At 38.6% G+C, this 12,132-nt stretch overlaps 2 protein-coding genes and 1 non-coding gene across 4 annotated transcripts in view; 2 read left to right on the top strand and 1 right to left on the bottom strand.

Moving 5' to 3' along the window:
- sgsm1a (small G protein signaling modulator 1a) overlaps positions 1–6,203 on the top strand; it is a 36,347-nt gene extending 30,144 nt beyond the window's left edge. For both annotated transcript variants that reach the window (XM_005722192.1, XM_013914858.1), the window contains exons 20-25: positions 85–209; positions 1,827–1,909; positions 2,048–2,157; positions 2,268–2,364; positions 2,703–2,870; positions 4,846–6,203. In XM_005722192.1, coding sequence (XP_005722249.1) covers positions 85–209; positions 1,827–1,909; positions 2,048–2,157; positions 2,268–2,364; positions 2,703–2,870; positions 4,846–4,934 — 672 coding nt within the window. In that variant the 3' untranslated portion in view covers positions 4,935–6,203. The remainder of the gene's footprint in view (positions 1–84; positions 210–1,826; positions 1,910–2,047; positions 2,158–2,267; positions 2,365–2,702; positions 2,871–4,845) is intronic.
- Positions 6,204–7,290: 1,087 nt separating this feature from the next.
- On the bottom strand, positions 7,291–7,363 carry trnak-uuu (transfer RNA lysine (anticodon UUU)). Its single transcript has one exon. It is a non-coding gene; the product is annotated as a tRNA-Lys (tRNA).
- A 1-nt stretch (position 7,364) lies between these two features.
- On the top strand, positions 7,365–10,736 carry gatc (glutamyl-tRNA amidotransferase subunit C). The gene is made up of 5 exons (XM_005722190.2): positions 7,365–7,936; positions 9,296–9,346; positions 9,821–9,990; positions 10,106–10,209; positions 10,373–10,736. The coding sequence occupies exons 1-5, from the start codon at positions 7,745–7,747 to the stop codon at positions 10,432–10,434; spliced, it is 579 nt and encodes a 192-aa protein (XP_005722247.1). The 5' UTR covers positions 7,365–7,744; the 3' UTR covers positions 10,435–10,736.
- Positions 10,737–12,132: the final 1,396 nt, after the last annotated feature.

The following is a 12,132-nucleotide window of genomic DNA, read 5'->3' as shown; positions in this document are numbered from 1 at the left end:
TATGATATGAAATTAATTTACATTAAATAAACTCAAATGACCGTAACTATGTTTTAAACATAAGTATCATTTCATCTATTTCAGCAAGAACTTTTGGACCTGTATACACTGAATCTGCACCGCATTGAAAAGGACGTCCAGCGCTGTGATAGAAACTACTGGTACTTTACTCCTGCCAACCTGGAGAAACTACGCAACATCATGTGCAGGTAAAACACCGAGAGCAACACTCAAGGGTAATAAAAGGAAAATGGAAAGGAAACGTGAGTTTCTCGTCATTATTGGCTGTTAAGATTTGACAAAATCTTGAAAAAAGTGATGTCATTCGTTAAGCATTTTACTCCTGAAGAGAGCTCTTACGGTGAAAAAGACATAGAAGAAGAGTGGAGGATTTGTCTCTGTTTAGGCTTAAATAAACTACATAAATGCTCTATAAACATCATATATAACTGTGATCACATTTAAACACCGTGAAAAGATGAACACCAATAAGACAAAGCAGTGGGCAATTCTTTTTTTCAAGAGCTGAATGACTCACTCAGATTCAATTGAGAGCTTCCTTTGTCAATTTTCCGACACAATAACACTACGAAGCCAGGAATACAAGTGATCACAACACTAAGATGTAACCCAAGGAAAGAAAATCCAACAGTGCAGCAGAAATGACTTTGATCTGAAATGTTTTTATAGCCAGTTGAGCTAATAGGCTACACATTCTTTCTCTCTCCAGTTGCATTTTCTAGTTTTTATGTCTGCTTCTATTGTACATGCCTAACTTTTTCTTTCTTTCTTGTAACTAGTTGAAAATAAGAAAACGCACAAAAAAGACGTTTTCTTAAACAGCAGATTACATCTTTATTTTCTTTATGCCTTCACTCACGATGAGCCACTCATCTACACCTTTCTAAGCCCTTCTTATACAAAATATATATATATATACAGTTTTAGCAGCCCTAATTACAAAGAATAACACGTTTTGGAGAAAGAACATACAGTACTGTGCAAAAGTCTTGAGTCACACATCATTTCTTTATATTTTGCTCCAAAGAAGCCAGAACTTTTTTTTGAGCAACAGTTAAATATTTTTGTGTTTTGGGTTTTTTTTTCTATTTTTTTTTTTTTCTTTACTCGTTAAGATCCTTAACACTAACCTAATATCAATCAATATATGCAGAGGAGGTCAGGAGAGAGGTAGAACAATGAGTGTCTACAGCCTTCTGTAAAACAAGGTTGAAGGGCTTTTCATAGTTGGGCCAGTGGTGCTGGAATTATGAAATTATGAAAAACTGATGGAATCATGAACACAGAAAAGTACCATCAGTTTGTAATTCACCAAAAAAATACCAACTGGAAAGTATTTGATTTGCAGTGGCTTCATTTTTCATCATGACAGTGATCCGAAGCATACTGAATATGAGCATACTGAAAACAGAATAAAAGGCAGCAAACATCCAAAGAAAAGCTTGAATGTCTTCTAAGAAGCCTGGAGAACTATTCCTGAAAACTACTTTAAAAATTACAACACAGGTTGCCTAAGAGAGTTCAGGCTATGCTGAAGAATAACGCTGTCCAGCGAGCTTGTAAGAACTGTGCAAACCCTGTTTTTATTCCATATGCTGTATTTCCACATTTCAATAAATCTCCGCCTTTTCCCCAATTTCCGAGAAAAATATATGATCAAGTCTTTTGCAGAGTAGTTGTCCTAAAAACGGTGATTATTATATGTTACAACTTGAGTGTGGAAACAGCTGTTGACGTTAGTGCAGCTCAGAGAGAAAAGCAGCCAAGTGGAGTCAAGTTCACTTCTCTTGGTTGTATATTCACAGCTATATCTGGAGGCACCTTGACATCGGTTACGTGCAGGGAATGTGCGACCTGCTGGCTCCACTTCTAGTCATTCTGGATGATGGTGAGTCAACACACTGACTCACTATTTATTTTCCCTCCTCTTTGACACTTGGTGTATTTTTACAGTATTTGATGTAACAGCAGAGAAGAGTTTGCCCACTCGATTTTTCACTCCCGCTTCCTCTCTCTGTCCTGTCAGAGGCCATGGCTTTCAGCTGTTTCACTGAACTCATGAAGAGAATGAATCAAAACTTTCCACACGGAGGAGCTATGGACACTCACTTTGCAAACATGCGCTCACTAATCCAGGTCACACAGCATCTACAAACCCCCATTTCTTCTTCACGTTTTTCTCACACAATTGCAGTCTTAATTTTATTTATAATTACTTAATTTACTGTGACCGTCTCTCGGTATAGATCCTGGATTGTGAGCTGTTTGAGCTAATGCACCAGAATGGAGACTACACCCACTTCTATTTCTGCTACCGCTGGTTTCTCCTAGACTTCAAGCGAGGTAAAGTGACAGCATAGCCTGACACAGTTTGCACCAATTAGAGAAGATTCCTCTCTTTAAGCCTTGCTTGTGGATAAAATACCAAACAATCTGCCAGCTTGTTAGCAGCAGATTCAGCTGGAGGAGATTTTGCATGAATGATCGTTAAATGTTCTGGATTTACGATTCACAGTACTTTAGAATGAGGGTTTGCCCTAGTTTAGCCGTACTTTCTATTATCGTATTTGCTGTATCTGCATCGTCTCCTCTATCCACTGAAAGCTCCACGAACTCACCTCCCACCCAAACCTCCGAACGCCGCTGCAGTTCAGCTTTTGTTTGGGCGCTTTGTCTTGCAGAGCTGGTCTACGATGACGTGTTTGCAGTCTGGGAAACCATCTGGGCAGCAAAGCATGTCTCTTCCAGTCACTTTGTCCTCTTCATTGCACTGGCGCTGGTGGAGGTGTACAGGGACATCATCCTGGAGAATAACATGGACTTCACTGACATCATTAAGTTCTTCAACGGTAAAGCCTTGAAGCTGAAGTTCACATATACATTACTGTGCAAGACTATTTGGCACAATAAAACAAGAACAAGTTTCAAAACCAACCTTAATCTAGTAACTATCTGGTTTAATGAGGTTTTATATTAACATTATGCTACTCTGATTACATTACTCTGTTTTGCCTTGTTCTAATACTGCAGATAGATTTTTTTTTTTTTTATCCTCCAGTGAAACTTCCATTTCTGTCAGTGTAAAGACATTAAATTAAACATTTAATCCCTGAGATGTCTTAATATATGAAAAAGAACTCCAATTTCAACATTTAGTGTTTCTACATGATAAATGTGTAAAATTACAGAAAAGCCTCCAGTAGCTTATTTCCCAGCCTGTCCTATAATTATGAAATATAAAGTTTTTATTGTCATCAGCCCGTCGGGCACGCAGTCATTGCAGTCTGGACATCCAACTCTCTGAACTCAATAACTCGAAGCATCGTAGGATTTTCAAATTGGCACATTGGCAAACCTTGCATTTCATGAAAATCAAGGAGTAGAAAATTTATGCCTTCCTTCACATTTTCCAGAACCGTCCAGTCGACCAAATTTAAGTCTTTGCTGGGCCAATTCTGGCCCTCTAGCCTTATGTTTGATATTTTACTTATTAAAGTTAATCTATTTGTTATTGTATTACTATTCAGCCTGTATACTACAGCAGATTAATTTTAGCTCTGTATCTTAAAGACACTGAAGAAGCAGCTACAATATAGAGATCACCATTTTAACAGTCTGACTCATACAATAGATTAGATGTTGTAATATTGCAGCCTCTCCCATCCAGTTTTCAAAAACCTGTTTGTCTCATGCTCATGTTTTAACAGGAGAGTTTCTTGTGAGACTCAACCTTTTCACCCCTCCAGGTCCCTGTATCAGGACCAGGCAGTATTTGAAACCACGCATCATTTTTCGAGGGTTGCCAAGCGTGATATTCAGTGAATGAGCCTCAGATTGCTGCTTTGACTAAAATAGCTGTAGCATGTTTTTGCTCCATTTCTGTGGAGCAGAGCATTCAGGCAGGCGATGAACTTACACTCAGCCCAAAATCCCAGTGACAGCAGCTGATTCCAGTGCCAGCACACATCAACTGATGCCACAGCTGATATCTCCTTTTACACATTCAAATGGCAAATCAAATATAGGCACTGTTATTGAGATTGTTGCACACTGCCTACAGTTACTGTTGCAGCCCTCCTCTATCTGAGATTGTCTTTTACACATTGTGTTTGACTTAATCAGTGCTTTGTCCTTGATGCCTGCTCTGTTCTGTGCCTGCTGGGCTTTCACTGCCCTCAGACTGTCCATGTACATTCATGCAAGGGCAGTAAGACCCACAACAGAGCAACACTGCTCAATATAAACTTCTGCAGCTAAAACAGTGAATCTTGAGACTGGATTGCTCCCTCTTGAGGTTTAAAACATTATTTACTGACAGTAAATAGTTTCCAACTCCTACTCTGGCTCACTAAAGATTCATATTGTATTTCAAAACGCTCCCACAGATTTGTCTTATCCACAGAGAGCAAGGCTGGCATCGTGCCCTCGTAGTTTTGTAGGTGTTGCTGACATATTTTCAGGTGAAAATTTAATTTTTAAAAAAAATATATATATAGCCAGGGTTAAGGAGGAGTGAGGCTCATTTTCAGGTACAAATAGCTTTAGACTGAATTATGAGCAGCTGAATACAATTATGTAAATGAGTCAGAGATATTATTTGCTTGCCAGCATGAATTTACAATGTCATGTCCACAAAAACTTTTAATTAGAGCATGAAATGCAGAGTGAGTTATGGATGACTGCGAGTGTAAAGTCTGTGTAAATAGTTTTCTGAGCATGTTTTCAAAAAGTTACAATATCACGGATACGGACAGTTACAGAGACGATCTGTGCAATCTTGCACGGGTAAAAATGTTCAAGCTGTTGTTTGTTTGTGCCTTTCAGAAATGGCGGAGCGTCACAACATCAAGCAGATTTTGACCCTGGCCAGAGATCTTGTGTGCAAGGTGCAGATGCTGATAGAGAACAAGTGATTGTGCTGTTTGTCTTCTTTTCCTTCCGAGCAAAGTGTGACCGGCTGTAGCAGCACAAGAGAAGAACGCACGCTCTCACACATACATGAAGCCTTTACAATCATTTTGCTGCTATGAGCCTTACTGACTATATCCTTATATGTTATTCGATGTTGTTTGTGTCGTCAGCAGGTGTGTGAGAATATTACGCTTAACATTTGTCAGTACGTTGAAGTGAAAACAAATGTAAAGCTGTTTAATTTCCAAATATTTCTTTTTTTTCTCAGAAATCCCTCAAGTGTCAACTTTAGTCCGAGTGCACTTAATATTTTCAGATAAAGATGGTTTTAGCTGCACACTTCAAACCAAAAAGCAGAACTGAATTCAACCAGAGACTATATTTATGGGAAAAATACATTGTGATAATAGTTTATATTGATTATTTTTCGTCTACAAGATAGAGCTATTAAAGAGATACAGTTATCCTCTTATTCTAACGAAGGAAAGAATGTCTGCAGACTTTTAATATGCTTTACACCCTAAAGCAAAAGTAATTTTTACAGACTGATTCAGGACACTGGCTTGGAGCCCAAAATGTAACCCAGTCCAGTTACGTTTCACACACAGTGTTCAGGATAATTCAGCTTTTAACACCACGTTATTGGTTTAGCCAACGGTGTTTCCAGTGTTCTTGAACTGCCTCGTCTGCCAAATAGTATGTCTTTATTTGTTATGTGTGTTAACTGTGGTGTACCGGGAGAAGAAAACGTGTTTGAATTATTGGAAATAAATTATCTTGTAAAATCATAATCTGACATTTATGTTACCGATTGATGTCTTAGCGGAGATTCGTGTAAAGAAACAAGCTTGGATTGATTAACTTCTTTTTTTCTTTTTTTTTTCATTATCCAGTGAACCAAGTGTGAACTTTGTAAATTGTGATTACTCATCTTGATTTTTTTTCCCTTGTGTTGTCCTGTATTGTCCGGTGCCTGTTTTAAATGCTAATTTTAGCTGAAAAGCGGAGATCATATGATTATTCAGTGTGAGGATGGTTTAAGCAGAGAGCTGAGAATGAAAGTTACCGTATGGCAGATTTTTAAAAGTGCATTTTTTTGTTTTTTGGCAGATTTGACAGACGTATACTCATCATTTAAAGCCTAAAACTTTCAAGTGTTGTTTCAAGGGTGTGGTGGGATGAGCTGCATTTAATCTTGGTGTTTCTTTGTGAATGCTAAATGCTGTCAGAAAGCCTGTTTTAATTTATTGTAACATTTATGCCAAAGTATTTATTTATTCATTCATTCATTTCTTTCTTTCGGATGCTGCTTTGTTTGTAAATCGGATATTTTTATTTTGTGGCCAGTTCTAAATGTGTATTGTAAAACAATCAAATTCTATACTTAGGTCATATATACAATATATTAAATGGTATATGTTCTAATAATAAAAAAATAAAATGGAATCATTATTTTTCCATAATTGTAATGTGCATTTTACTAAATATAATCAAAGTGAAGGGGGCTGATTAGGCAGAAATACCAACAGGGCTCTGTTCATTAGTAAGAAAACAAAAATCAAGATTCAGGAAGTCATGTGAAAAATAAATTTCCCTTTAAATAGGTTTTATGTATCAGGACTTAATAAAATAAAAACTAAATGCACCCAGAAGACTTCTGGAGGTTTCTTCAACTCCTCCAAACAAGTGATAGATGTTCAGTCCTTTTGTTACATTGCACAGTTGCATTGAATTTGCTGGGACGATGACTCTTGGTGAAGACAACAACTTTCTCACTATAGAATGACTGACTTCAAACTGTGTTCAAACTGCTTTATAACCCTTCCCAGACTGATTTAACTGATTTCCCAGATCAACATTTGCTGCTTGGTATTATGTTAACACACTTAAATGCTCCAAACTGCCAAAGCTTCTTCTTTTACAGAGGTGCTCACACTTTCCAATTTGCATTTGATTGGCTAATAATGAATCAGTGTGTAATATGTCATCTTGTGACCTAGATAACTTTAGAACTTATTAAGGATTCAATTAAGTTTTCATTACTCCCTGATACTAAAACCCTTAAAAATTAAAGAAAGTGTACTTTCACTTCACATGAAAGTTTTTACAAATGAAAGAGCTCTTTTTTTTCCTGAGGGTGTGACATTTGTGGTGGTGACTAAATTGTGACTTATTTTGTCAAGAGACTCTATACAGATTTTAAAGTCAAGAATTACACCTTAGTGGAAATCAGCTTCATTGCATTCATTTTTTAAAGAGAGCTTCTCAGCGCGTTTGCCCCCTTACAGGATAAAGAACGCCGCTATTATGTCAGCAGGGTCGGTTTTGAGTAGTTTGAAAACTGGAAACAAAAATTGACGCCCGAACAGGGACTTGAACCCTGGACCCTCAGATTAAAAGTCTGATGCTCTACCGACTGAGCTATCCGGGCGCTCGATGCGAAGACACACGGCTGTCGCAAGCTAACTCAAAATTATACTGAGGTCTAATTCGTTTTCGTATTTTAAAATTGTTATAATTTAAGCCTTGCATCTATTAAGCTGTGTTATACGTGTAACAGGCTTAAAACCCTCATTCCTTATAAACTAAAGAAAATAAGTGTGGCGGTGCCAACAAGGAAGTACGTTCAGATTTCAAACTCTCGCTTCCTCTCGTTCTTCCTGCTAGCTACAGCAGGTCCTTAGCTAGCTATAGCATGTGAAGCTAGGTTAGCCTGGAGCTTACCTTCCTAGTGAAAGTAGACTAGAAGTGAAATGCTTAATTTTTCTACTACATCTTAGACATAGCTGACTGGCAGCTAGCTGTGTTGAAAATGTCCGTGTTTAGCTTCGCTGCTTCGCGTACATTCCGTGGCGTGTCGGTAAAAATCCCTCGGATGTTATTTAGCCTGCTACCCAATGATGGATACTCAATAACAATCCTAAACAGCAAGAGAATCAGCTGGCCGCAGAGCCACAGCGCAAATACAACGCGTCTGCTCAGCTCCGAACCACTTAACCAGAAGGTACAGTACATGTGTCACAAGTAAAAGTCCTGATTAAGTGCAACGAGCATTAAAACGTGGCTGAAGTGAAGTGTTAGAGAAGGGCTCTGGGTTAGCCCCTCTAATTGAGACATGCCGATTAAAACTTAAGCGTGGTTTTTGACGATATATCTGATAATTTCAACATTTATGAGCGAAGTCTGCAGGAAAGCTACCGCTGTTTGGTGGCGCAGTCAATATGAGAGGTCAGAGGTCACAAAGTTTGAAAGTTGCACAGTATTTTAAGCTCTTTAGATCCAGAGATCTTTTCTTTGCGATGTGATTTTAATTTCTCCTAGCTATTTGGGATTAGTTGGACCTGATAACTATAAACTAAAATTCCTGTTGGACCAGAAAGTTGTTAGTTACAGTTTGTTTGTATTTTATCCCCTCACATGGGGATAATGAGCATATTTTGTAGTATAACACAATAAAGTCCACATTGCTTGACAAAGTATAAAACACCACTAATCAAAATGAACTGTCTTCTTCTTTCTGCTGCTCCCTTTAGGCAGTTCATCTCCCTCCATCTCACCTTATCCTTCGCATCCTCCTCTATCACACCAAACCTCTGTATGTTCTCTTTCGGTGTATCTGTGAACCTTCTCTGTAGTCTTACCCTTTGTGTCCTGTGTCCAGTTTATCCACTATCTCTTCTCTGTACATGTCCAAACCATCTCAGCATTGCATCTCTGACTTGGTCTCCAAACTGCTCAACCTCAGCTGTTCTCATTTCTAATCCTGCCCATCCTGGTCCAAACTTAATCTTAACATCATCTACTCTGCTACCTCCAGCTTGAGCTCCTGACTTTTTGTCAGTGCCAACGTCTACAAACCATACATCACAGCAGCTTCCCTTTCACTCTTGCTGCTGTCCTGTCACAAATTACCCCTGACACTCGTCTCCACCCACTTCACCCGGCCTGCACTCTCTTCTTCACCTGCCACTTGTGCACTGTCCGTTGTTTTGGTTGACCCCAGGTGTTTAAACACATCTACCTTCACTACCTCTGCTTCTTGCAGCTTCACTGGTACACCTGTCTCCCTCTCATTTACACACAGAAAATTCTAAATGTAGTGTCTTCATATGAGGAGGGTCACAGGGTCTGCCTTGCCTTTTCATACTAAAAGTAACTAATAACTAGAGATGTCAACATAAATATTAAAAATGTAACATTTACCCCTGAAAGTGGGGGTATAAAGTACAGTTATCTCAGAAACTACTTTACTACAGAATTTGAGTAAATATACTTAGTTTTTGCTACCCTCACTATATCCAATATAGCAGCATCTTCTATTGATCAGTGGCTCAGTCTTGTTACCAGGTTGTCTCTTCTACAGATACCAAAGGTGGCAACATGGGAACCAGTACCAGAGGACCGGCTTCCTCCGGTAATCCCCTTAACACAGCACAGCACAGCATAGTACAGTCATGACTGAATGTCTGGAAATCCACAGTAGATGTTACATATTTAGCTGACAGATTTCAGTCATTCATCTTTAGGCCATTACTGGCCATTGAACACCTTCCTAATGTCAGTTTAGTTGATAGTGGGCAGATCCCACAATTTTTTTTTTCAGTGAGTTATTTGTTGCCATGAGGCTTTAGGGTTTTGTATGACATCAAAACAATGTCATACAAAATTAGCTTGGATATGATAAAGCTGTGTAGCAGTGACAGACAGCTAAACTCTTCAAAGAGGAAAATAACTTGATGAAAAAAAAATTGGTCATTATAAAGTTGGCTGAGAATAAATGATTGAGGACTTTATTCAATGATTATGTAGAGTACTGGGCATATTTTAGTGATGGTTGAAGTAAGCTGTCACCCATACATTTCTAAGCAATACACCATTTATCTAACAGCCTGCCCATATCCCTGCTGACCTGGTGGACAAACTGGAGCGACTGGCTTTGGTGGATTTTCGCACCAAACAGGGACTGGCCTGTTTGGAAAAAGCCATACGGTTTGCAGACCAGCTTCATGTCGTTGACACAACAGGGGTTGAACCGATGGATTCAGTTTTGGAGGACAGGTATGGCTGGGGTTGATGTCAGGTATGCACCTGTCAATAAATTAATGGCTGTGTTCACTTGCACGTATTAGCTTCAATGCTGATTAAAGACTGGGTTTTATCCCTGCACAATCAGGGTTTTGTACCTGAGGGAGGATGCTGTGATGGAGGGTGACTGTGCTGAAAAATTGCTTCAGCTCTCAAAAAGCACAGTTGAAGAATATTTTGTGGCACCACCAGGTAATAAAAACCCAAATTTCTTGTGGTTCTGTCAATTAGTGTTGATTTAAAAATGGTATGACTGGATTAATGAGTAGAGAAATTAATAAAATTACCCAATATGTTATGCTATTCATTGTGTACCTGCAGGGGTCTTTAACTATTGCTTGTTTTCTTACCACAGGAAATATTCCTCTACCTAAGAGGGAGGAGAGGACTGCCATGCTGAAAAACTCAGAGTTTTGATGTGTATGAATCTATAGCCTTGATATTTATTACGTTTTTTGAAGACGGAAAGTGTCGTTTAAGAGCTGCTGTATGTGTCTGATCTGCCAGTTGAGGCCAGCTTGCCTTCATAGCTACAGTCATAAACACGGTGTGATGTGTGTGTTTTCACATTTTTTCTGCAACAGGAAAATAAAAAAACTTGTACAAGTTGTGTTTCTCACTTTCATTTGCCGCCCATGTTTTGTTTAGTTTCAGTATCGTTTTATGGAAATAGTGAGTGGACGGTTTATTTACAGCCTCTATGAGGACACTGAGGTCAAAGGTAGTACATTATTTTGATCTGCAGTGAATAAAATGAACTGTGCTTAAGTACAGTTTGAGATTCTTGTAGTTGAATATTTTTGTTTTGTGTGTAATTAATTCTTAATTCCAGTACATTTACTGGGAAGTTCTAAATACTTTACATATTAAGATTTGCATGTATTCAAACTTTTTTGTAACTGTTTAGAAACTGTTGTGTGTTTCTTCTCCCTGTGATTAAAGCTGTCATGATTTTTATTCTAGGTCATTAGTGTCAAATATAATTTGGCTCATGGGCCACATAAAGCCCAGTTTCCTCTCATCTGGGCCACACCAGTGAACCTAATGTATAATAACCTGTATGCAAAGCCATTCAGTGGACACAACTGAACCACCTGCTGGGTGGTCCTGACCCTTTGGCCACATGTTTGATACCCCTGCTTTTGAAAGAGCAATATACATACTCTCACTGGCCATTTATTTAGGTATGCCTTTTCAACTACTCATTAAGGCAATCATCCAGCAAAACTGCATTAACTATAAATTTCTGAGGCGTGTTTCCAAAACCTTGAGTCTGTGCTACAAAGAACTACAAAGGCAGCTCTGAAGCCAAAAGGGGTACAACCAGGAACTAACAAGGGGTACCCAATAAATCGGAGAGTGAGTGTACATAACAGTCACATGAGACATTTTAATGCGTCAAGTACTTTGATTCTCATCTAGAACAGGAGTTTGCCTCCAGGTGTTTTACTTTATTTAAAGTATTTTTTCTATCACACCTGATTTATGATTTACACGATGATCTCTTTATCTATTGTAACAATATTAATCAGTGCATAATGGCTTATTTTCCTTTCTGTTTTGATTCCATACAATCCACACTCCCAAAAAAGTACAGGTAGCTAAAAATAGAGCAGCTTTTCCCAGTGATTTGTATCGGTGGATGTTTTCCAGGGGTGTTTCCCCTACCTGGCTGATAAACCTGTTAGGTTATATGTTCATAAACGCGTCACGGGGTGTGTTGATCAATACACCTGTAATGCTGTAAGCATCGCGCCATTAGTCAGCACTGGAGAATAGAAACCGAAACTTATAACAGTTTATAAAGCCTGTTAGATGGAAAACGAATCTTAAGTGAGTGGGCGGACGCTGATCAGCTGAGCGAGAGAGTATATAAGAGCTGAGCTGAAGCTTTCCGCTCAGCTGTTGTGTGAGCATCATTGTTTACCTGAGCACGACTGAAGACTTCAAGTTTCCGGAGAAGTTTGTTTTGCCTCAATAAGCCATCGCAAGGTAGGAAACTGAGCAAGCCTGTGAGAAATAACTGAAAAGTCTTTTATTTCCTGAGCGTTTGTATTATAAGGAACTATTTTTGTATTCTTTCAGACTAGCCAACATGGATATAACTATCACTAT

This window comes from Pundamilia nyererei, unplaced genomic scaffold, assembly GCF_000239375.1.
Source record: "Pundamilia nyererei isolate P.nyererei 1_Seehausen unplaced genomic scaffold, PunNye1.0 scaffold00006, whole genome shotgun sequence".
NCBI classification, from domain to species: domain Eukaryota; kingdom Metazoa; phylum Chordata; class Actinopteri; order Cichliformes; family Cichlidae; genus Pundamilia; species Pundamilia nyererei.
The sequence above is the reverse complement of the archived record's forward strand: the minus strand, read 5'-3'. Positions and strand labels throughout refer to the sequence as shown.

Excerpts from the sequence above, each read along its gene's own strand:
- gatc (XM_005722190.2), top strand. The coding sequence starts at position 7,745 with ATGTCCGTGTTTAGCTTCGCTGCTTCGCGTACATTCCGTGGCGTGTCG. Across the intron at positions 9,991-10,105 it reads GATTCAGTTTTGGAGGACAG|GGTTTTGTACCTGAGGGAGG; the intron begins GTATGGCTGGGG and ends CTGCACAATCAG. Across the intron at positions 10,210-10,372 it reads ATATTTTGTGGCACCACCAG|GAAATATTCCTCTACCTAAG; the intron begins GTAATAAAAACC and ends TTCTTACCACAG.